A 26,859-nucleotide genomic window follows, 5' to 3' on the forward strand; every position below is an offset into this window, starting at 1 on the left:
AATAGGATCACTTTTTGCATCAAAAAATGACAGAATTAGAACGCTAGGGGGGTTAAACCAATGTGCTTCCCTATTCCCGGGGTTACCAACCCATCTTACTCAAACTCAATTTTTTTACCCTGTAAAAGACATGGGCCCTGTTGAGCTACACAAACCCAAAAAGACATCAGCCATTCTCTGAGTTGACCAATGAAACTTGCTTGATATTCTATCTCATCCACTGTTTAATTTGCTTTTACTGCTTAGTACACTTTTATCAAGCTGATACTTTGGCCCTGATTTATTCAAGCTCTCCAAAGCTGGGGAGGATACACTTTCATCAGTGAAGCTGGGTCATGCAGCAAACCTGGAATATAAAGTAATTTTCTATTTGCTAGCAAATGTTTTGAATCCTGGATCAGATCTATTCCTGGCTTGTTGGGTCACCCAGCTTCACTGATAAAAGTGAAACCTCTCCAACCTTGGGGAGCTTTATTAAATCAGGCCTTTTGTTTTTCTTTGGACCTATAATTTTAAAATAAGATTCTATGTATGCATCTGTTTCTAGAATTGCTACACTGCACATATCATTTTTAGCTGAGGGTAGTATTCTTCTAATACTAACTATCCAATATCTTCCCTATTAAACTTTGAATTTACCTTTCCTTTACCTAAAATGATAATACATTATCACCACTTTATTTATATTTCTGACTACTCGTGTTATGGAATTAAATTGGCAGATACCCATGTAAAGAAAAATATTATTATTAAAGATAATATCTTATAGGTTATAAATACTATTCAATATTAAAATCTGCAAGTTCTGAGGCTGTTGTCAACAGGGGAGCAAACACTAACACAAATACAAAAGTACATAAAAAATATTACAGACATGGTCTACAAACTTAATGTTTCTTTCCTGTTTGACAAAACACCTCTCTATGTCCCCCCAGAATGGGTCACACCTCTTCTCACTTCTGCTTAAAAACACTGCCTATTAACAACCCCCTTCTTTTGTTACCTTTCTCCCATCCTAATCAGCATAATAACAACAACTTATTTTAATGATTCTTTCTCACATAATTTAACTGGGTATTAAAGTTTTAAAGTATAGACAACAGGGACTGTATATCCAGGGAACATCAGATTGCCTCACGGGATCAGGAAGGATTTTCCCGTTGGAGCAAAGTGAACCAGAGTTTTTTTTTTGCCTTCTTCCGGATCAACTATGTATGTAGGGTTTTTATCTGGGATATGTTTATTTACCTACTGGTTGAACTTGATGGACATATGTCTTTTTTCAACCTAGCTAATTTTGTCACTGTAAATTCAAACACCTTCTATGTTTTCTGATTAGGAAAGAAGCCCTTTGACCAGAAAAGCTGCTTTAGATGCAAAGATCTATTATTATTAATAATACATAGTATTTATATAGTGTCAAAAATTGACCTTAGACTACAATAATGACATATGACTAGGGACATTAGATTGTGAGCTCCTTTGAGGGACAGTTAGTGACATAACTATTGACTTTGTACAGCTGTGTACAAAGTCAATAGTTATGTCACTAACTGTCCTTCAAAGGAGATCACAATCTAATGTCCCTAAACTTATGTCAATATTGTAGTCTAAGGTCAATTTTTGAGGGGAAGCCAATTAACCTTACTGCATGTTTTTGGGATGTGGGAGGAAACTGGAGTACCCGGAGAAAACCCACGCAGACATGAGCAGAACCTGCAAACTCCTTGCAGATAGTGTCCTGGCCGAGATTCAAACCTGGGACCTAGTTCTGCAAAGGCAAGAGTGCTACCTCTGAGCCACCGTGCTCTACATACAAAGCTAAAACTGTCCAAACACAAAGGGTGCACTAATTACAACTATACATCCCATAGATTGTAAACTCTTCAGGGCAGGGTCATCTCCTCCTGTGTCACTTGTCTCTTTTGGTCTGTCCTTTGCAACCCCTATTTAATGTACAGCTCTGCCTATTATGTTTACGCTGTATAAATCCTTACTTACTAAATTATTACCAAATTTAGTAATAATAATAATATACAGAATAAAGGCACTGTAACTGAAAATATTTTGACCATAACCTGAAAATCCTAAATCCCCCACACCTCACGAGCTTCACCTTATTTGTTATTCAGATCCTTCTCTGGAGTACGTACTGTTTTTCACTCTTTGTATACCTAGGAAAGGCAAATACAACAAACACTATACTTTATAACCCTTCCTATTTGTTATGTTCAGTATTTTGAAATTTTAAGGTTTGATCGTTTCTTATTACTATTAGGAACGCGTAAAATTAAGAAATAAATGTTCTTGAATGTTTGTGTGAACATGCATATTTTTTCTATTTTTCAAATTTACCTTACCAACTTTACCATGTTCAGGTGCTTGGCATTTAACTTTTGTTGTCACCAAAGTTGCTGCAACATTTCAGGGGATTCATGGGCATATGTCACAAGTGAAAACAATAAAAAAGTTGTATTTTTTCTGTAAATCAAAGTCCTTAAACTATGTTCAAGTTAATTGCAAAACAACTATGCACAGTATTGTGACCAAACTGCTGGGGGTGTCAGGGATACACTATAGTTAAACAGACAAGAAAATGAAAGGCTTTTCAAAATATTTTTTCATAGAGGTATGTTCCCCTATGTCTCTGCCACCTCCAGAGACGTTGTTCACAATACATTGTTTAGTGAGTTTACAAACAACTTTGTCTTGAAATAAATGGTTAAAAGGAACTTTTTTTAATGTTTAGATTTGTAACGTTCCTCCAGACTTTTTCAAAATCTAAGTGACAAAGCTAAATTCATGTTGTATTATTTGGAATTTCATTTTCATATTTGTATGCATCTGTTTCCAGAATTGTCAAACTCCAAATATAATTTTCAGCTGAAGGACTATCTTTAGATACTAACTATGGATATCTCCCAATTCTTCATCTAAAAAGATACCACACCATAATCACCATATAACTCTGACTGCTCATCTAATGGAATAAAAATTGGCAAATATCCCCCACTTCTCACTAGCTTCAGCTTATTTGTTATTCACCTTCCTCCTTTAAGGAGGAATCACCTGTAATTATTATTGGGAAAATAAGGCAGATTTTTACAATATATTAGGAAAAAATGCCCATGTTTGCCTGGAATTAACTGCTATGATTTCACAATCATATATAGGTTTCCCTATTGTTTCTAATATTATGTGCCTATTTTGTGACATTGTAACTGTTATTTCTGGTGAAAATTCATGATTGTGCTATTTGTGGTTGTGACGGTAGCGCTGGGGAGTTTGTTGATGATGCCAAAAATAATCCTTGTCAACAGGAATAAGTTTTTGAAATATAAACATTTCTGTGATAGTAAGGTCTAAGTTATCAACAATATATGGGTTACTACAAAAACAAGAAAGCATACAACTTACCATATTTGCCAAGGTGGATGCTGAATCTACTCCCTCTGTCCCCCACTAGAATGGAAGATGACATTGCATGCTCTAATCAAAGCTAAAGACAGTCCAATGAAATATGAAGTATGTGAGTTTTTGTGAGCCAGGCTGTGTATATTTCTGTCTAAAACTAATAAACATGTGTAACCTTGTGATTTTGTATTGCTTCTCCAGTGTTGGCCCCAGTGATATTCCTTGCTCTGTCTCTAAATGGGTTTGGAGGCATCTGTTTGACCTTTACGTCATTAACAGTAAGTGATATTTATAGCCATGAATTTTTCATGATTTATACTAATTTGCTTTTGCATGCTAAGTTCATTAATGTTCACATTCCTTCTCAGATATGTATTTTAAAGGATTTACCATAAAATTCACCCAACAATTATCCACTTCTCAAAAATGTGAATTTCTACTTTCTCACTATTATTTTAGTGGTTTTACACATTTTCAACAACAAAATTTGCCTGGTGAAAGTAACTTTACACAAGAATAATAAAAATGTCATCATACATTTGTCTGTTTACGTGAATGTCATTTAAAAACATTAATTGGACATTTATCCATTTTTTCCTGCCCAATATTTTAATTGTTTCCTGGTTTGTGTATTTTAGTATGGGATAGTGATAGAAGAGGAATTTTGGCCATTTTCCAGGTGACTCTCCTCTACCTATTTAGTTTCAGTTTGTAGTTGTTTGTATGTGGGTTCTTGGTAAAATGTTCTTTTCTTCTATTTTTACATTCCATGCTGCTCCTGTCTTGCTATTTCTTTTTGTTGCAGAGAGTAGCAAGCAGCTTTGGCAGAATGTGACCACCTCAAGCTGTAAGGTTTCAGACAGCTGTAAACAGTTTGGTGACGGCATTTTATAGCCAGGCCTATTTTTTGAATTACAGTCAGACCTATCGGTCTATTAGGTCAAGCCTAATCTTTTGAACAAAACAAAGCATAATTGAGCCTTTTCAGCTTTAGACAAGTTCTCTAGAGTCATACACCTTATAGTCAATAGACCCCATAGAAAAGGAAGCAGTGTCCTAATAATGTGTAAGTAGTTTGTGATGCCAAGTTCCTATTTTAGGCACCAGTTTTTTTTTCTGGCAGTAACAATGATGTCTCCATTTTGATTAAGCCAGGACTGTCGCTTTAGTTCCTACAGGCCTTGTGGAACCAAAAACCAGAATGGCCCTTGGGGGGGGGCACACTCGCTACATTTGGATTAGTCCGGTTTGTGAATGTATTTTAGTATCACATGCTAAGGGATTAATCCAGTTGGTTGAAACAAAACTCTGTTGTTAAACAAAACACTGGAATACAAGTCAGCTTTCCACGTCTGTGCACATTTGATCTACAGAATAAAAGCTTGATTTTTTCACTTGGTACATTACTTGATTTCTTAAGGTGCTTCCAACCCTCTAGCAACTGATAATACTATGTTCAGGGGCTTTGCAAATAATTTGAAAAAGTCAGCAGCCATAGACTTTACTACCACTCAATTGTTTTGTTGAATTCTGGTCTTAAGTTAACTAAATCAAATTAAATTTAAGCAACTTGATCATCTCCTTTTTTCTGAACTAATTTTGTGGGCGGTGGCATAATAAGGTCCCATACAGGTGTGGCCATAGGGACCAACCAGGTGAGTTTTGTTGGCTGGTGGTAGCCACTTTTGTACTAATTCTACCTTGCCCCCCTGTATTCCTGACCTCCAAAAGGCCACAGAAGGTTTCCTAGCAGAAAACAGTACAGAAGCAGTATCACGACATGTTGCTGTTCTGCTCCTACATCTCCCTCCTTGCACTTCTCAGCAGTTGCTCCAAAAATGTACATGTGCACAACCATGCACTAGGCTTTATGCATACTCGCAGCCCCATGCACATGAACGCAACAAAGGACGCATACAGTGCCCAGGTAAAGGAGCAGACTGTTGGATCTATAGCATATTACCCACTATTCTGTGCACTGTTTTCTCTGTTCTGATCTTCTGGATTTTGATCTGGGCCTGATCTTGACCTCAACTTTGCCTGTTCTTCAATTTCCCCTTGACTCCTGCTCTACCAGCCATTCCTACACTAAATCTGTCTGATCCCTCCCACCTGGGCGCCACAGCCTGGTGAGCTCCTTGCAGCAAAGTACCGGGTACTCTGGTGACCACTAGGGTCACTAGACCATCACTCCTTGCTGGGTGTTGTGTTGAAGAGTAGGAGGTTCTGAATATGTGCCTCAGATAATCCCCACATCACCTGACAGAGGGCAAGCCCGTAACACCATACCTGTGAGTAATTTTTTGGATTATTTTTAGAAAATATATATTATATATATATATATACCTATCTTTTTTTCCTTGCCTATTTCATATATATTTGCTGAAAATATTTTCAAAACTACTACTACTAATACTACATACTTTTAAGGTTCACTGGATACTTGACTTTTCAAAATTCGATTTTGCTTATCCTATCCTCAGCTTCATCTGAATATAGATTCGCTCTAACATTGGCCCTTTTGCCAATTCCTACAACATTATTAAACATAAAACAAGCTATTCTATTTTCAATAACTAGACATAAGGCAGCACATCCCCTTTCTGAATGAACCAGCCCTGCAAGCTAGGTATATGCAGGCTGGTATCCCCAAAGCAAGAAGGCAGCAAGCATGCAGCCCCTTCAACATTGATAGGCCACATGCCCTTAAGTGAAGGAATGCATTAAGTGGTTAACAACCACCGAAAAATGGTGTCTTCACAAAGAACCCTACCCCAACACCTAGCCCTTCCCACCCCTGGTAGCGCCCCTTAGTGGTCCTGTCCCCTCAAGTGTGACAGTTAGATTGTGATATTTATTTAGCCAGTCCTATATAAATACTTGATAATCACAATAGTAGAAGAATTTGTATTATGTAATATTGCAAAAAGCTCTGCAGACATGAATTTTAGCACTTAGGTCAGAGGCAAAGATGTCAGGGCAAAAAATGGACAAATAATTTTAGACCCTCTGAGGCCCATGTTCTATAAGTCATGTAATGTAATCATTGAAGCAAGTGAGGGATGCTCATAAAAGGTAAATGTCTAAAATATTTTGGGATGCCCATTAAGTTTTGGTATTATGAGTTTACTAAGTGAGATAAAGGAAGTTGGAATACATATTAGGGAAACTAATGATGTTACAATGATTTAAATGAAGTGGAATTATTTCTTTAGGTTAGTCTGTGGAAGTTAACCATTTTGAGCAAATGTATTCTACCAAACAGGTAGGGAGTACAGAGCCCAAGGCCTGGACTGCTTTATTCTTGAATTTTTAAAATAATGAAAGATCATACCCGAAACTGCAGTAAACGATATATGAAATGGGAGCCCATATTTGTCCACGAATAATGAGGCATATAGTCATACCTAGCATATTGTATATTAGTAAAGAAAGAAAAGACAGTCTTTTTGGCAGTATAATGCGAAAACAATAATGATTTATTCAATATATGATATATTCTATGCTACAAATCTGGGTTATACATCATATTGCCTACAACTAATATCTTTATCAGGATGATTGAACCTGTAACCTGAAAATGACATAGTCTTAGTTATAGACATAGTCATATGTCTTTAATACAGTCATTTATATAATGTACATTTTGAGGGGAAGCCAATTAACCTAACATGTTTGTGGAATGTGTGAGGAAACCATAGTACCCAGAAGAAATCCACGCAATCACAGGGAGAACCTGCAAACTCTATGCATACAGTGTCCTGGCGAGATTCAAACCTGGGACTTAGCGCTGCAATAGCTAAAGTGCTAACCACTGAGCCACTCTGCTGCCCTAGTGTATATTTATTCAAAACAGCCTAATGCATTTAAAAAAGTATACAACTATAGAACATTTTAGTTATTTTACAAAGCAACACGTGTGTTTGTGCATGAGAAGGGTGCTGAGAAGTTTGTGGCTTTGCCCCCTTCCAGATTAAATAGAAAAATGAGTGTGGGGGCAAATGATAGCCTAATATCTTAGTATGTAATTGTGTCGTTGGAGTTACGGGCCATCATGAAGTTTTTTTTTCTCCAGGGAAAGTCAGCAAAGGAAATTCACATTGAGATGTCACAAACACTGGGGGAGAAGTGTCCTACCTTTACTTGGAGAAACAAAAACTTCATGACGGCTCGTAACTCCAACGACATGAAACTTGCTTGTGCCACTGCCATCACAGCTTCTCACTAAAAGACAAAACAGTTTTAAGAATCACAAAGACCTGATGCTTGCGCAGTTATAAACTAAGATATTGGGCTGTCATATGTCCCCACACTCATTTTTCTATTTCATCTAGAAGGGGGCAAAGGCAGGAACTTCTCAGCACCCCCTCGTAATACATATAAAAAACGTGTGTATTATTACATCTCTATTCTGCAACACAATGGTCTGAAGGGTCCCTAATGTATTTTTACCATGCAAAATATACTGAATGTCTCTCTTAAACAAAAAATATATGCACAAACACATTATTTTGACCTGTTTGCACCATATCAGGTGCAAACAGCATGCATCTACAGTGCCCTACATTCTCATTTGGCTGGTCATATTTATGTTTTACTTTTTAGGTATTAACCCCCCCTAGCATTCTAATTCTGTCCGTATTTGCATGCAAAAAGTGTTACTTTTTTTGCATGGAAATTTATTTATTGTTGGCTATAAATTTTAAGCATAACTCTATAACATTATACTAACATATAACATAAACTTTAAAATAAAAAATCTGTTAAATAAAAAATATATATATATTTATTATATGAAGATGTTTTGTATTGGATTCAATACAGCAATTTTGTATTGAATCAAATACAAAATTTTCTGAATTTCCCGCCGATCCTCCTGCCCGCACTGACAAAACCCCAGAGATTGTCTCTGCAATTTGCGGCTGAAGATCGGAGGAGGAGAACGTGTCCCCAGGACCTGCGGGGACCAGCAGGTCGCCGGAGACGCAGACAGAGCAAGGTAAGTGGATTTTTTAAAAGTTTTAAGCGACCCCGTGACTCGGGATTACCACTTTTTGCAGGTAAAATCCACCCCGAGTCACACTCTGGATTACCGCTAGGGGGGATAATAAAGTATTCTTGTTACAATATGTATGAAATATAAAGCATGGAAATTTAGATTGATGAGTTTGTTTCTGAAAGATGGTTCCAGAAACTCCACATTTGCCCTCGGGCCTCACAGTAACGTGACTTTATAATCATCAGTACAGTGTGGTTAAATGATATTTTCCGCCACCGTATAACGTTATTTTATCCTTATAAACTATCTTTTAGATTTTTGTATACTAAAAAAAAACGTAAATGTGATATTACATACCATCATTTCATTTGTGCCTTCAAAAAAAGCCTGCTTTCCCTCTCTTTCCTTTTCATAGACTCCATAAAGATTTTTTTTTTTTACTTTGTTTGTGATTAACCCACAGTTAGGATTTTATACAGTAGCTGGCACTACGCTGCCTAATAATATGTTTAGACAAATATCTGTCCTAATTGCATTTATTGAAATATTCTACCTGTTCCGACTTACATACAAATTCAACTTAAGAACAAACCTACAGTCCCTAACTTGTATGTACCCTGGGGACTCCCTGTACCGTACTATGAATGATTTCCTAACTTTCTTGTGTGGCATGGGGGGAAGAAAAGATGGTAGAAAATATATTTTACAATTATCTTTTTCAGCTACCAAATATGTTTGGCAACCTACGTTCCACCATGATGTCTCTAATGATTGGATCCTATGCTTCATCTGCAATAACATTTCCAGCCCTTAAAGTAAGCTATCTATATTCTGGAAACTTGATGTGATTGAATCTGGTTACTTACATTTCAAAAATTATAGACTGTACAAATAAATGTGTTACACTATTAGGTGTAGTTTTTTTTATTTTATTTTTAATACAAAATAACCTGATCTGCCTATACCCTGATGCAAATTATAGTATTTTAATCAGTGGGTCTTGCTGAGAGTGTCTCATGGATAATGAATTTGTGGGCACATACACTGTATATGTTACATTTTGCATGTGAGCAGACTGTATACTGGGCCATGAGCACAACCCATCATTCATATTTTTCATTTGTTTACAGTCACCTTATTTATAATTCACTTACTTTTTATTTACTGTGGAGGTGAAGAAACAGAGTGAATGTGTTAGGCTACATACACACATTAGATGATTCTTGTCTAATAATTGCCTTAGGGGCACATATTGGACAAGAATCTGGTGTGTGAATCTATGAACGATGAATGATTGTAATAGAAGTGGGATGCTGCTCCGTCATTCTCCTCCCTCCCCTCTCTATATAGCAGTACGGCGCTGTATGTACAGCACTTGTTCATGCATTGTTCAGTCTTTTGTCGTTGGAAAGGATTGTGAAAGATCCTTTCCAACGACAATTATTGAACGGGTGTACACAACATGAGACTTGTAACAGTCACATTATTTAGTATGCATTATGCACTCCACTTTCAAATCGACAGTATAAAAAGTTGTAGTTATTTTATGGTGGAAACGCTCTTTAATTGTCACATTGTAAATGTGTGCTCTGTTCTGTTTACTTTGAATAAATAATAATATTAACTGATCTTTGTACCAATCTTTCTACAGCTTGTATATGAGGCAGGCATCTCCTTTGTGGGCATTATGTTAGGCTGGTCTGCATTAGCCTGCCTGATCTTTCTTAACTGTCTCATCAACTGGCCAAAAGAGGCTATACCATCACCTGAAGAAACAGCTTATAAGTAAGTGTGTACTAATATAATCAGTCAGCAGTGGATAACATAATTCCAAATGCCTAGCCAGATGTTTATTTTACTAAAAACTGTAATGAGGCCCCCAGATACAGAAATGTAAAAAAAAAAAAAAAAAAAACACAGTGTGGCTTCTCGTTTCCTGCTCCAGCTTCTGACATAGAGCTCAAAATTGGCAATAACCACCATTGTGAATGGCAGATATGGGTAGGAGAAGCACCAGGGAGTCTGGGAATCAACCCCAAATCGTGGCATATTGGGCTTTACTTCCTGCCTCTGTAGCGCTCAACTGGGGATCCAGGTCACAAGCAGGTGAACAGGGGCTCTCTTAGAGCCAGCACACCCCAGTCTCAGCACCACCATTGTCTGGCATGAGCATGGAGGTCTCTCCCACTGCTCCATGCAGCACTCTCGGGGACAGAGACACACCAGCAGCGCTGCAGGTGATTTGACCACACACCCCCCCCTCCTCACAGCCAGCCCTGACAGGCTGACTCACAGCACACAAAGCCCTGGCAAGGAATTCCCTGTCACTCACTCTGAATGGGACAGGGAGGCAATGCTCCACACTCTACCCACCATCAACTACCTTGAGAGATTCAAGAAGAGCCTGGAAGAAAAAATCTGCATGAAAATTGTGAAACTAAAATGCAACATGACACACCAAATTGAGGAAGCTAAGAAGACCACTGAGGATCTCTGGGTCTGTGTTGCCCACCACACTTCACTTCTCAATGCGCATTCCATGATCCTTTAACAGCTTATAACCCATCGGGATGACCTGGGAAACCAGAGCAAATGGAATAAAATATGTTTGAGAGGTCTACCTGAAACAGTGGAAACCAAAGATCTCTGTGCGGCTGCAACGGCTATTTTTAATGCCTTACTTCTCTTACTTACTGACTTTTCTAACTTACTGAATTTTCCCTAAAGGGGTGTGTGTACACTTTCCTGCCTCCCTCCATTGTTTTTGACCCTGTTACTCACTTATCCACCTACTTCCCTTTTTGTTTTTCCTTTCTTAGAGAGTTTATGTGTGTTATGTTGACTCCCTATGGAGCCAGTTGAAATAGTCACCCTAATTATACAAAGGCTAAGCATACCTGAAAAACATACTGCACTTTTGGCCAGGCTATACAGCATAAGGGCACAAGTGGCATTTCTTCAGAAAACCCACTTCAACAAAGGCAATATACCTAATCTCTTGCATCCTCTTTTACCAGTGAAGATATAGGGAGCTAAAGCCAATACGCCCTCAGGAAAGGCTCCAGGCCCAGATAGATTTACCCTTCCCTATTATAGGGTTTTCTAGGAACACCTTCTTCCACGTTTGGCTCCAGCGTTCAACGCCATCACAGGTGGTAGCAGATTCCTATTAAACTCTAAATGTGCCCATACTGCAGTGATCTAAAGGAAGGAAAAGACCCCCTTGGTTTGTGTCCAGCTACAGGCCAATTTTGATCCAGAACTTAAAAAACTTTTCACCAAAATTATTGCTATAAGGCTCCAGAGAGTCATATGCAAACTAGTCCACTCTGACCAGGTGGGATTTGTTCAGTTGAATGAGGCTCAGGATAACACCACTAAGGCCCTGAATTGGATTCATCTAACAAATGTAAAACCTCACCCAAGCTGTTCTGTAATTGACAGATATCGTAAAGGTTTTCGACAGGGTGGATTGGACATTCATGGACCAAACTCTACTGCATATTGATTTAAGCCCTAACACAATGGCCTGGATACGATTTATCTACTTTCATCCCACAGCAGTGGTATGTATTAATGGCTTCTTATCTGAACCCTACCCTATATGCAATGACACACGCCAGGGGTGCCCTTTGCCTCCAGTATATTTTTTCCAATTTTGGAACCCCCTACTGAGAGCAATTAGAGCTAACCCAGATATCACAGGTCTCACACTTCGTGAACGACCTCATTTGTGGTCACTATTCCAATTGTGTCCTAACTTAATCAATAAACTTTCTATATGTGGCACCCTGTCTAATTTCAAAAACAATTACTCTAAGTCTGAGTCATTGCAATTTGACTCCTGGTTAGTTTCTGCACAGATATCCACCCTTTAAAATCACCCACATGGAAGATATGCCAGAGCATATTCTTCCACTTGAATGTTTCGTTCCACCCATTGCCGCTAAATCCAGTGCTGGGTTATCCTTACTTTTTACTGGGGAGAGAAGACCGTCTTCAAACATCTCCGCAGCATAAAGATTTGTAGAGCTTCTCATTTTCTGAGCGGAAACTCCTGGCTACAGATAGGGATGTTGGCCCTTCCAGCGACCCTGAGACCATTTTGGAGAGCGAGACAGTTGTGGCAATTTCTGTACTACCTACCCAAAAGCAGGGATTTTACACCATGGTTGACTGTCTTCAAAGGGATGGGAAAAGACAGACACTGTCTTAGCCATCTATACTTGTCTGGATGACCCCCCCAGAGGACTTTGTCCCACGTTTTTTCTAACACTGGGAAACGTAGCTTGAAATTTTCCTTCGATACACCTCATATTATATGGCTGGCTCACCACTCTTCCACCAGTAACAGATACCGGGAGTCCAACTATAAAGTTCTGATCTGACTTCACAAAATGTTCACAGAGGTCTCTGACCGTTGCTAGAGATGTGGTGGGGAGGAAGGATCCATGAAGCATATCTTGAAGACCCTTCTGGTCAGCAGTTAAAGAGAATATACAAAAATGTACAGACCATCCAATCGCAGATGACCCATTCTTCCCCTTGTTCCTGCATAGCACCCTGTCTCTCAGTACTTCAGTTACTTTTTGAACGCAGCTAGAACATCCCACTGTACTGAAAAACTGCTTCTTGCCCCCTCTCTCGAAAATGTAAGCATGATCATGCTAATGAAAGCATGCTAATGCTAGCTTTCAGGATAGGGTTGGGAAATTGAAAGCCTGGTTTTACTGGAAACAATTCATGGACACCACCGAGTGCAAGATGTTCCCCTTTCTATTGCTTTTCGGTTTAGTTATTGTACTGTGCTATGCCTTGTGCCCCATAATCAATGCTTCTGTTTCAATTTTTGCTGTGACTAGAGTACTGTTTCATGCTGTTTTAACTCACACTTTGCCTATGTTTTTGTATGTATATTCCCTTCCAAAAATTGAATAATTATTCAATAATAATAAACCTGAATAATTATGGTCACTAGGCATCTGGGAGTGGGAACAATGGTAACCAGTAGACTTTTTAAGTATTTGCAAGTTGGTGTTTTTTTTTTACCTTGTAGTACTTCTGAACACCTGAAACCTCTTTTTAAAATTTCTTGCAAAAGCAGTAAAAAGTAGTTCTAATTGGACTGCGTGTAGTATTTGCAAAAACATATGGAAAGCCACCACAAACAATTGCCTGAAAAAATGAGAAAAATAAACCAATAATAATTTTTTTGGGGGGTGCTAAATATAATTTAATGTTTAAAAAATGTTAGTGTGAATTTAGCCTAAGACATATTTAGAGCTATCTGCAAGTAGTACATATGAAATTTGCCAAAACCACGTTTTATAGTTATCAATATTTTTCTTTAATTACTGAACTCAATAAAAAAGAAAGAAAATGTATTGCACATAACACTATAGATCTCTTTGTACAAATTATTGCAATTTTCACTCAGATAGGCTCTTATAATTCTACAGGAAAAAGGTAACGTTGCGCTCACTTGCACTAGACCACAAAGTCACTGGAGATCAGTTTTATTCCCATGTAACCATGGTTGGTCAACGCTTGAGTCGAAAAGAAGATCATGATGATGGTCATTTGTCTAATGAGGACTTGGCAAATCATGTAAAAAACAATGGTAAGGAGGTTAGCTTTTATTTTACCTAGCTCTAAATTAAACATGTGCCTTTAGTAGGAACCATTTAACAAGATACTTTGTTATTTCAGGGGCTGGATTCACTAAATTTTTAAAGTCAAACATTTATAAGTTGTCTTAGTTGTCTATGTACTGGGGCATATTTTGTGTTTAGATCAAAGCAAAGGTAGCAACACTACTGTAACGAATCTGCCACAACTGTGGGGAAGTGTACCCTCTGTGCAATCTGCACATTTGGCCGAGGTATGAGCTGAGGCGCAGAGTCTAAGGAACCGCCTGGCATTCACCAGAGCACCCCGCAATGAGTGATGGACTTTGCTGCGGACGGCGCCCAGGTACTCAAACACACCTGTGCAGACAGGAGCTGACTGCAGATAGAACCAAAGCGTAGAACCAAATTGCTAGACAATCTCGAAAACCAGAACAGGACCAGGTCAGGGCAGGCAGCGAACAATCAAAGTCAGAACAAGCCAGAGTTAGAACAAGGGAATCAGCACTCGGAAATAGACACAAGGTAGAGCCTCAAGTAAACACACCTATTGCAAAGGCAAGGAGTGTCAGTCTGAACACAGCTTATATAGTGAGGCTAACAGACAGGCTGGGCGGGGACTGGATGAGCAGGTGCAGATAAATCAGCTGGAAAGGTTCCGCAACGGCTCAAACTCCAGAGCCTGGACAGAACAGCTAGAGGCAAGATAAGGGAACCAATTGCTGCTGATCTGACATATGTCTAGTTAACAACAAGTACCAGATCAGCTGTGCTGCTGATCTGTGACAACTACAGTCATTCAGGACTCCTTTTGCCATACATGATAGCTTTGTGATGGATATATGTACAGTTAGGTCTATAAATATTTGGACAGAGACAACTTTTTTCTAATTTTGGTTCTGTACATTACCACAATTAATTTTAAATGAAACAACTCAGAGACAGTTGAACTGCAGACTTTCAGCTTTAATCAAGTGGGTTGAACAAAAAGATTGTGATAAGAATGTGAGGAACTAAAGCCTTTTTTTGACACAATCACTTAATTTCAGGGGAAAAAGCTGAAAATAAAATGTTCATTTCTAATACTTGGTTGAAAACCCTTTGCTGGCAATGACAGCCTGTAGTCTTGAACTCATGGACATCACCAGATGCTCGGTTTACTCCTTTTTAATGCTCTGCCAGGCCTTTACTGCAGCAGCTTTCAGTTGCTGTTTGTGGGCCTTTCAGTCCGAAGTTTAGTTTACACTACATGCATATCACTTGTTGATCTGTGGGAGGAAGAAAAATAGGGAGGGAGGGAAAGCCAGGCTTTTGAAGGGCAACCAGAGTTAAATTTAAAAACACAAAATTTTATTGTTCCAACAACATAATTTAAAGCCTCTTTTGGACGGCTGCCCGCAGCTCACCCAAACACCACAACGCAAATACTTCATACGAGGAGACAACACTTTATCTTCTCCTGCTGGAACACTGTCATTTACTTCTACTAAGACAGACAGAGATGTCATAACCATTGTGCATATGAAAGTCCTGGAATAAACATTTCAAGCTTCTATCACACCATTCACTCCACTCGGACATCTGGAAACACCAGCAGTACGTCCAAGCTGATATCGCTCTTACTATCAAATCACTTACAAGTAGCAATTCAGTATCACAAGGCTCCTAATGCAGTAAAAAGCCACAGCAATAATACTAAGTCTCCCCTTACCCCTGAGGAAGCCCGGTTTGGGCGAAACGTGCCGGGTGGGACACCTTACCACCATCGCTAACCCAGTATGATACTAAACCATATTGCTATTTTTTGCGAAACTAGTGGTTATATATGTTAGCCTAGAATTCATTTATAGAGACACAGCTCTCAATCTTTTAAATTATGTTGTTGAAACTTCAAAAGCCTGGCTTTTCCTCGCTTCCTTTTTTTCTTACTCCTATAGATACACTATATGTAACCACAGGCTGAGCAAATAGGAGTCCACTCCTCTTTGATTATCCATTGGGGCTATTCTTTCAGTGGAAGATAATAACAAACAAGTGAAATGCATGCCCAATTGGGTTCACATCAGGTGACTGACTTGGCCATTCAAGAATATTCCACTTCTTTGCTTTAAAAAAACTCCTGGGTTGCTTTTGCTGTAAGTTTTGGGTCATTGTCCATCTGTATTATGAAATGGCTCCCGAACAATTTGACTGCATTTAGCTGGATTTGAGCAGACAGTATGTCTCTGAACACCTCAGAATTAATTCGGCTGCTTCTGTCCTGTGTCACATCATCGATAAACACTAGTGTCCCAGCGCCACTGGCAGGCATGCACGCCCAAGCCATTACACTGCCTCTCCTATGTTTTACAGATGATGCGGTATGCTTTGGCTCATGAGCTGTTCCATGACTTTTCCATACTTTTTTCTTGCCATCATTCTGGTAAAGGTTGATCTTGGTTTCATCTGTCCAAAGAATGTTTTTCCAGAACTGTGCTGGCTTTTTTGGATGTTTTTTAGCAAAGTCCAATCTAGCCTTTCTATACTTAAAGGCTTATGAGTGGCTTGCACCTTGCAGTGCACTCTCTGTATTTACTTTCATGCAGTCTTCTCTTTATGGTAGACTTGAATATCAATATGCATACCACCTGGAGAGTGTTGTTCACTTGGTTGGTTCTTGTGACGGGGTTTCTCTTCACCATATTAATGATTGACCGTTGTCTTCCGTGGACGTCCAGGTCTTTTGGCGTTGCAGAGTTCACCAGTGCATTGTTTCTTTCACATTATGTTCCAAACTGTAGATTTTGCCACTTCTAATATTGTAGCAATTTCTCGTATAGGTTCTCTCTGTTTTTGCAGCTTAAGGATGGCTTGTTTCACCTGCATTGAGAGCTTTTTTGACCGCATGTTGTCTGTTCACAGCAAAATCTTCCACATACAAGCACCCCCCTCAAATCAACTCCAGGTCTTTTTTCTGCTTAAATGATAATGACAACGAATAACGAAGGAATTACCCACACCTGCCCATGAAATAGCCTTTGAGTCAATTGTCCAATTACTTTTGAGCCCCTACAATGAAGTGATTGTGTTAACAAAACACAAAAGGCTTTAGTTCCTCTCATTTTTATGCAATCTTTTTGTTCAACCCACTGAATTAAAGCTGAATGTCTGCAGTTCAACTGCATCTGAATTGTTTCATTTAAAATTAATTGTGGTAATGTACAGAACCCAAATTAGAAAAAGGTTGTCTCTATCCAAATATTTAAGGACCTAACTGTGTATGTATGAGCAAAAAAATAACTAAATATATAAAAAATTGTTTACCATGATGTTTTCATGATTTTATATGCAATCCATACATTAGGTTTTCCTTAAGAAAACTGTATATAAAAGTACTATATATATGTACAGTTGTTAATGATATTTTCACAGTGCAAGAACTGTCTGACATGTCTTCTGTGTAAATCCTTTTCTGTTAAAAAAAAAATCTGTCACTTCAAATTGGAATAACTCTACTCTATTATTTTCTAATGATTTCAGCGCCTTCACCTACATTTCTACAAAGTGCTTGTTCCCCTATTTTCCTGTTCTCACTTATCACAATGATGATGACACAGCTTCGGATAATTTTCTTCATGGCTTCAATGAACAGAATGATTGAATACTTGGTGATTGGATCTCAGGAAAATAGTAAGATAATGTTACAGTATTTAAGTATATTTGTGAAACCTCAACTGGATTACAGAATTGTTTTTTTCTATACATTTATAAAATGTTCTTTTTTCTGATTACATTTCATTTAAAATGTTTAGGGAAAAATTGCAATGAAGAGGGACTAAAGTATCAAATACAAATACACTTGCATTCAAAAATAAAACAGATACAATTGTAGCCCTGTTATGGGGGGGGGGGGTCATGTAAATGACTCCCACAAAACAGGCTATGGCGCTAACCTGTAGATAAACAAAGAGGATCCTGAGCCTTCGCTATGTGGAAGAGTGAGGATAATAAAAAGTTGGCAGTGCCTCCACCCAGGACAGGGTCTCTGTTAGCAGAGGGGCTCCCTTCCTGGGACGTTAACCAGAAATAATAGCAATATAAAACATCTGAGGAACCACTACACCCAGCATACAACATTAACCATTGCAGCTAAATGAACACACAGGTTGGAGTATTTGTAAGCTTTATATCTCAAAACAGTAATAACAACATATACTATCAATAACCATCATGAATATGAATATATCATCATGAATAACCATATGAATACATGTAACAAGCACACAGCAGAGTCCTGAGAAGAATTGTGCACAGATATACCCGGGTATATATACAGTCTATTACCACAAATACCTCCAGTACTGATCAGTATCAGGATGAGTTGCAGAGGCCTCTGGAGTTGATTGTAGTAAAGATGTCCTGATGAGATGATCCTCAAAACAGCAGGGAAATCCTCCAACCAACAATTGGGCTGTGTGTGCTGTGATCCTGTATTGCAGGGATGCAGGCAAAGTCTCTGGAGTTCAGGAACAATCTGTCTGCGCTACCACTTAGACCCTAGCAATAACACTAATCTGCCAATGCAACCGGACCTCTGCTACCTATGGGCCATCGGATGCCTAACCTATGCTAGATTTAACTAGACAGAGGGTGCAGATCACTAAAGATAACTGAAAAGGGCAGCACACATATATATTTGTGTATATAGCTCATACACTGACTGTAGGGATATCCCAAAGTGATCTCTGATAAGATCTCACATATACCCCAATAATACAGAGGGAATTAATATATTAATGTACTACACACAGACAAGGCAGTCAGTGTGTTCTGGAAGGGATGCAAGCACCTACCCCTGGCTGGGCACATGTTCTCATCTCTCTCCCTGTACCTCCTGCATTTCTCTATATCCTGAAGGGGTTTCCCAAGCCACTATCAGGGGCAGGAAAACTTCAACAACTTTATTTGATATTTACAAAGTTACACGTCAGCAAGCAGATAGAAAAAGGCAGACCCCTACACAATGTTAAGGTGATATTCAACATTAGAAACATAAGGGGGGGGGACATGATTTTGACGGCGGCGTGAGTGGACTTGCACTGCACCGGTCTCTACAGCAACTCTCCACATTGGACAGCAACAGAAGACATAAGGACCCATCCACCAATGCGGAAGGCCACCCCACATTGGTATCTATTGGTGACCTGGATCCTCCATGCCCAATCTAGTGAGGAGGATTCCCTGGGACACCTACAAGCTGTACCCACTTCGCCATCTGTGGCAGTGATCCAGGAACAGCTGTCTTCTGGCAGGAATATATCCAGCATATACCCACGAAAGAGGATTTTCGTATCCTTATTCAGGAGGTCAAAAAAACTTGTGGGGATGAGATCCATACCTTGCGCACTGATCTACATAACCTTGCAGACAGAGTGGACTCCGTAGATGAGGACCTATAAGCCACCAAGTCTGGTTACACAGTTATGCAAGCAAATTACATCACAGGCAGCTACGATACAGGATATGCAGTTACAAGCGGAGGACCTGGACAACAGGGATTGCCACTGTAACATCTCAAACAGAGGCCACCCAGGCCTCAGACATTCCATTGATCCTCAGGATAATATTCAACAACATATTGGGGCGACAGTTTGCAGAGCCTCTTTAGCTAGAGTAGAGTAAAACCAATCAATCTTAGGTCTCTCCATCTTGACCACATGATGTAATGTGCAGTGTGAATGACTTTTCCCTCAATGAGGATATTATGCACTCTGCCAGAAACATGCAATCTATTGACTTTGATGGCCACTATCCAGCTGTTTCCGGGTGTTTCTTGGGCTACTTTCCAGCGCTGACACATACTGCAACCTCTACTTCCTACCCTACTTCGTGACCACTCCATTGCCTATGGATTTGGATTTCCCTTCAGTCTGATAGCCAGGAAGGACAGTAGAACATTGACTCTCAAGTACCCGGAGGACCTACCTAGATACCTTGGCATTCTGTGTCCCACTGTCCCAGGATGGGAGCCTCTGCCTACACGAACTCTAGCTTCCGGCTGGCAAGAGGTCCACAAGCGACGAATATCTCCTACTTCACTACTGAACTCCAAAAGGCAGGGCAACCTCCCCTCCTGAAGGAACTTTACTACCTCAAAGCATATCCTTTTTGTTCATCCTTTTGCCTTGTTTAAGTGTTTTATTGCATATTACCATGCTAAAAATCATTATACTGTTTGATTGTTGCTAATGTAATGACTTAATACGTTTCTACATGGTGCTTAGTATGCTCTTCTTCTTAGCTAATCCCTCCTAACCAGGGGTGCTGTCCGGGTTAGGAATCTGCTGGTTTTGGGTGCAGACATGCTTGGCATAATGCAGGCCCTCCAACCATGTTCCCTATGTGGATCTCCCTCTTGTCCCCTTATTTCTGGTCCCCAGATGTGGCTACATTCTGGTGGACATAAGGGCATTAGTGAGATTCCCCCTGATCTTGGTTGGAGTATTTCAAGTTTTGTGATTATTGTTTGTGTATGTAAGTGTATGTTGATAACGTTTCTTCCCATCCCCCTTACTTTCCTCACCCATGTATTTGTGAAGCCTCAAAGCCTGTAATTTACCCTAGTTGCCTGCTATGCTGGTTACTATAACGTTTTTTCCTTCCATGCTAAACAGTGTACTTTTTAAGAAATGTCATTGGAGACTAAATTAGTTTTTACTGAAATATCCCCTTACTAAAATGTCCCTTCAAAAAAACCTGGATGCTTACTTCCTGGACAACACCCAGTCGATGTCCCAAATTTCCACTTTATAGGCGGCACATAAGGCGGTCATCCGAGGACAGTGCATTGCGGAATCAGCCAAACTCAAAAAAGACAAAATTGCCCTGAGAACTCAGCTAGAGACCTCTCTGGCGGGACTAGAGTGGTCCCAATATGCTGCTTCTTCTGTGACCGGGTCATTCATTAGCGGAGGGTGGACTGGGGATAGTTAAGGGGAGGGTTATGGATATATATAAGGAGTTTCCCATGTTACACACAAACATTGGATTGTGCAGTACTAATTGTATTGAAAAACAAAAGGATTTTGTAAACAGCGCTGACGAATGTAGCAATTGTTTAATGAGCCTGTTCACCAGTTCTAGAAGTCTGACAAAAAAAAATAAGGGAGTTGCAAGCCCTAATGAATGAAGAGCATTATGACTTAGTTGGTATTGCTGAATCCTGGTTTTGTTCTTCACATGCCTGTGCTATTCCTGGTTATACTCGCTTTCGTAAAGACAGAGTTAAATGGAAAGGTGGCGGTGTCTGTCTGTATGTAAAAGGTGATCTAAAAGTGAATGTGAAAGAAGAAATTGTTGATAGAACAAGTGATGGGGTTGAGACATTATGAGTGTAGTTGAATATGGGGATGCATAATACACATTTAATTATTGGAGTCTGCTATAGGCCCCAAATGCTAGGGAAGAAATAGAGAATCAACTACTAGCACAGATAGAAAAGGCTGCAAAAGCGGGCTATCAATTAATTCCGGATACGGCGACTGATGTGAGGAGCAGCGTGAGACGCGGCTCAGGCTCCATCTAGTCCCTCTGCTCCTCTGACTTCACGCGATCATACTTCCCTGCTCCCAGGGCACAGATAGATCTCTTCATAGCCTGCTCCCAGTCCTAAAAACGCGGTCAGCAGAAGCTAACTGCACAGAAGGGTGCACAAGCCAAGATGGTTGACGCCATATCAGACCACGAGGCTGAAGCACACAGTCCAGGTAGGAATGACAGCCCTGCTCATCTCTGCCTGTCACGGTCCCTTCCGTGACTGAAGTTAAAAGATCTGTGAGACAAGCTGCATGTGAGGTTATCTGACTGTCTCTTTGTTTTTACTTGTTTCTGTGTTGTTGTTTGTAATGACCACACCCCTTTTATCAGCTGCAGCTGATGGTCATTACTGCTCCTCCATTTAGTCTGTCCTCACACTTCATGCTATGCGGTTGATATTCACTTCTGGAATGTGAAGAGCTGGTGTGTTGTCCTCTCCAGAGTTCCTGCTTCTCTATTTGCTATTAAGATAAGTTGAACTACTTTTGGCGTTCTGTTGTTCTTTAGTTGTTACTAGGCCTCAGGGAGAAACTGGTTCTTTCATCAGGGAAGGAACCAGTAGTCTCAAGCCAGTCACTACTCCTAGGGCTATGCAGGGCTACTAGGGCCTAGGTTCCAGTGTATGAGTATTCCCACCATCAGAGGATATTCATACTGCCAGGAGGTAGGGCTAGGTTAGGGTGTCTGTAAGGGGTGACCATTCCGTTTTCCCTAGCTATTGGAGGCCTAGTCCCTTGTATTTACCTACAACTTGCCTCTGAGGTGTCTCAGCACCTCCAACCAGCACTGCTTTTGAATATTAAAGAAGCTTTAGCATTACATTTACAGCCCATTACAGAGCTGGTAAAGAATCATGGGGCAGAAATACAAGCTATGCAACTGCGCATTAGTGACCTGGAAGATGTCCTGATTAGTACCCGTACTAAACAACAGCAACTAGGGGTTTAATACCAGCTGCTGCAAGATAAGACGCTAGATCTGGAAGATAGGGACCGCCGTAGTAACCTGAGAATTATCGGGATTCCTGAGTCATATAAAGCACCAGATCTCCATTAAAACTGCTCAAATAAGCTTCTTAAAGCTCTGGGTTTGAAACACCCTATGAAAATAGAAAGGGCACATAGGCTAGGCCCTCCTCAGCGGAATAAAGCACTACCTCAGCCAATCATAGTCAAATATCATAACTTCAATGATAAGCTCCAAATCTTAAGGGCATATCAGGGATTTGACTACTTCAGTATTGAGGATCACAGAGTCATGTTATTCTCCGATTACTCAGTTGAAAATATCAAAAAATGCCAGTCCTTCTCCCCGATCTGCAAACAACAACTCATCGACAAAAATTTACGCTTGTATTGTAATACTCATGTGTTCAGCGGTCCTTAAAATCTTTATTCCGGATCAAGATTTTTACAGATCCCTTGGCGGCTGCAGAAATGGTGAAAGCTTTGCCCCAGTCACAGAGATCCAGGTCCCCACAATCCTAAATGCTTACTCTCTTGGCCGCATTGACCAGCTGGGCCTTTCTACATGCCCCCTAACAAGGAGCCCCTATTTCATTAGTTCAATATCTGTTGTCCACTAGATGAAGCTGGTGGTCTCTGTTGGTTTTCTTTATTTTTGCTCACACTGCATATGTGTGATAATATCCTCTTTGATGCAATGCATGGAGATGGCAGAAACGGAAGATTGAAAGTTCATTTGTGCCTGATGCTGTTTCCTGCCGTTAACGCTGTTATTGTACCCCACATTGGGAAAAAAGGAAGTCGCTTAAGAGTATTATGTTATGGGACAACCATGTTGTTAGCTGTTTTGCTCATAGGTATGTGTTATGTCACGGATATAATTTGTGACAGTTTATGTAAATATTGATGGGTTCAATTTGAAGTGTACAAAGAGAGATAACACACAGGCTTATTTTATACTTAAGATTATACTATTTAGTAATAAAGACAGATAGATAAAACAACGCAGTTACAAAGACTTAGATATAACAAAAACACTTGACTGCGGAAGTGAGTTGCATTCATCATCCAAGGAGTCTTCCAAATTAATGGCTTGGCAGATGATCAAAAAACATGTTGCATACAGTTACTTCTGGTCAAGACTAGTTATTAAGCATGGCACTGTGTTTTTAACTATCCAGGAAACTGAGACAATGGCCAGTGTTTGACCAGTACTTACCAATGATCATCCTTTAAACCAGCATTTTACCTTATAAGGATACCAGTTACAGGATATGCTGCATTCCTTTAGGATGACCTCATATATGGTATACATATACCAGTATATACTGGTAAAGCATTATTGTTGGTGAGACATACCTGATATTAAATAAATTGTGCTAACCCAACACTCCACTCCCTGGCTCACCAACATCATAATGAAATACCAACAGTACGCAAAGGCAGAACTTTCAGTGTTGAATCAGTACACTTAGCTATAAAACAGAGAAACAAACCAACACATAAATATTTAGCATAACAATTACTATATACTATAAACATGTAATACAGCTTCACTCTGAATCCCAACCCTTAAGAATCAAATGACAGGATTTACCAGGATTAGCAATTTGGCCATTTTAGATTTCAGTCACTCTTTTCTTCCATCGGAGTATATTTGATTCCTGTTTTTGTATAATATAACATTCCCAAAGTCAGGTTCCCCTAAACAAAATGTCCTGTGTAAAAGTACCTCCGGTGGTACTAGAATGACAATGTATGGCATAGTTCTAGATGACAATGGACTATGAGTACATATCCAGCAGTCCGTCCTATTCATCAGCTGGGCATAACAGTGATGCATATACAATAATTTATTTTCAAGAGTGTCCTGTAAAGGATGTTGATAATCAGAATCCACTCCAGGTCATAGTGAAACCAATTAGAGCCACCAAGATTGGAACTAGTCTGTAGGAAGGAAAATAAACAGGGTTAATATCAACATCTCTGAGTTTTACATTAGTATTAGCATTTACTATCAAATACTTCATCGTTCTTCTTACTTTCCCTTCCTCTATCTGCTATACTGGATATTATTCATATCCATGCAAATAATCACATAACAAAATGTCTTGGGTCAAGTCACTGTCATATCAGTCCAGCAATGCGTCATAGTCACATCATTTTTTATGTATGCCTGAATGAATTCAGTAGTCCAGTTTATACAAACTCACAGTTTTTCTCCCACAATGGACCCCAAAAAATGTCTATCTTGTCCTGTAACTGAGTTCACTTTTTAACAATAAAAACTAATTCAGAAAATAGTTTGTTGTCCCTAACCTAACATGTGAAGGAATGGTGCACTACCCCCCACCACCCTCTAATTTAACAAAAATGGGGCTTGTGTCACAACCCAAACCCAATCTATCTATGTATTTGTGGTGGTCAGCTCTCTTTTGTTTGAGAAGGCCATTATAACTTTCATTACATCCAGATGAACTTGTGGCATCTTCGATCTTCATGTCCACTGCATCACAGCATATCAGCTAAACCCTCCCTCACAATATCATAAAACATTGTCTCTGTGGAGGGTTGAAAAGCAGTAGTAGTCCAAATTTGTCCATAGCTCAACCATTAGTGTATCACACAATTATTTTTTCATCAGCTGTCCAATGCTCCCAATCCGAAGCCTTTTTTCAAAGTTTCCCATCAGTCATGATCACAGGTGTTTCCAGTTCAACAGGTGCAGCCACCAGTCCCGCTAACTGTTGATTTAAAATGGTTGATTCCTGAGCAGAAATACCACCACTTTTACTTAAACTCTGTCCGTATTACCACTGGTTGTTGTTTGGTACTTCATCTAGAGCTGTTCCAGATAATAAATCAGTGAAAGCTTTTCTAGATCTTTAGCAACCAATCCATGACAAATCATTGGGCTGTGTCGGTAACCTTGTAATAATCCAATTGTGGCATGTTGTCTTCCATCCCAGGTAAACACAAATTGGTCTCGAGACTCCCCATCAATGGTCTTTGGAAAGAAAAAGTTTGATAAATCCAGTACCATTTGCCACTCCCCCACTGTCTGAGCAACAAACTCTACAAGACTGCTCATATCTTTAACTCTAGCAATTATAGCTCTTTTCCCCCATAAATGCCATAAATTACAAACGGATGTAGCTATCCTTCAGGAGACCCACCTCTCAGCGTCCCACTTTCATTTGATGGCTAAAGATTGGGTGGGAGAGGTGTGGGGGGCTTCAGCCTCAGGCTGAAAAGCTGGAGTACTCATTCTTTTACACAAGAAGCTTCAACACTCCACAGTTTCAAAGTCCTGTGATGTTTTTGAGGAAAGATGGACATCCATGATGGTCCAATTCCAAGCCAACGCCTTAACCTTCCTAGCAGTTTGTGGTCCCAACTCGGACAATCAGAGGTTTTATAATAATCTGCTTACCACAATGCAATCCCTTCCCAAAGTGCCTTTAATTGTGGCTGGTGACTTAATGCTGTACCCAGTTCTGTGGAAGATATGATCCCACCACCACCCAAGCAGGGCCATACGTCCGCTAATGATAAAGTGTTTCTCTCTTTCCTTACAGAGACTGGACTGACTGATTCCTGGAGGCATCTCCACCCCTTGGAGAAGGACTTTACGCATGTATCTCAGGTTCACTCAACCATGTCTAGATTGGATACTATATTACTTTCTGATGACCTCCTGTTTAAAATTGATTCTGCTATTATCCATCCCCTTGTGATCTCGGATCATGCCGCAGTTTCTGTGACTCTGACAAATAGTTTCCTTTGTAAAACCAAATTTATATGGCGATATCCTGGCTATCTGGCTAAGGATGAGAAATTTCAGCATCGGTTACAGTACTGGTGGCGTGATTTTGACTATCACAATGTGATACATAAAAACAATCCCCACCTGTATTGGGAGACAGCAAGGTAGTCATTCGTGGTAAAATAATGGCATATGTTTCCACAACTAAAAAAGAAACCTTACGCAAATATTGTGCCGCTTGTCATACCGCCAGGCAGGCATACTTGGTATATAAATCTTCACTGTCCTTATCTGCTAAGGAATCTTGGATGCAAGTGAAAAAATCCTGTGATTTTTGGATTAGCCAGTACAATGCCACTATTCGCTCTTACCGCGAGGGGGAGTTTTTTAGATACGGCAATAAATCTGGGAAGTTGCTGGCCAAACCTGCAAAAGGTTTTAGAGCCCCCCCCCCCGCATTACAGCTATAAGGGACAAGCACCGGGTTGTTCAAAAATCACACAAGGATATAGC

General features: G+C 39.7%; 1 protein-coding gene across 1 annotated transcript in view; it reads left to right on the forward strand.

Annotated features, from left to right (window-relative positions):
* The window catches only part of SLC43A1 (solute carrier family 43 member 1), a 202,173-nt gene that overhangs the window by 102,991 nt on the left and 72,323 nt on the right, over window positions 1-26,859 (forward strand). The window contains exons 5-9 of the mRNA XM_072424203.1: window positions 3,616-3,692; window positions 9,136-9,228; window positions 10,065-10,198; window positions 13,873-14,033; window positions 17,560-17,709. Coding sequence (XP_072280304.1) covers window positions 3,616-3,692; window positions 9,136-9,228; window positions 10,065-10,198; window positions 13,873-14,033; window positions 17,560-17,709 — 615 coding nt within the window. The remainder of the gene's footprint in view (window positions 1-3,615; window positions 3,693-9,135; window positions 9,229-10,064; window positions 10,199-13,872; window positions 14,034-17,559; window positions 17,710-26,859) is intronic.

The sequence above is a fragment of the Pyxicephalus adspersus genome, chromosome 10, assembly GCF_032062135.1.
Source record: "Pyxicephalus adspersus chromosome 10, UCB_Pads_2.0, whole genome shotgun sequence".
Lineage (NCBI taxonomy): Eukaryota > Metazoa > Chordata > Amphibia > Anura > Pyxicephalidae > Pyxicephalus > Pyxicephalus adspersus.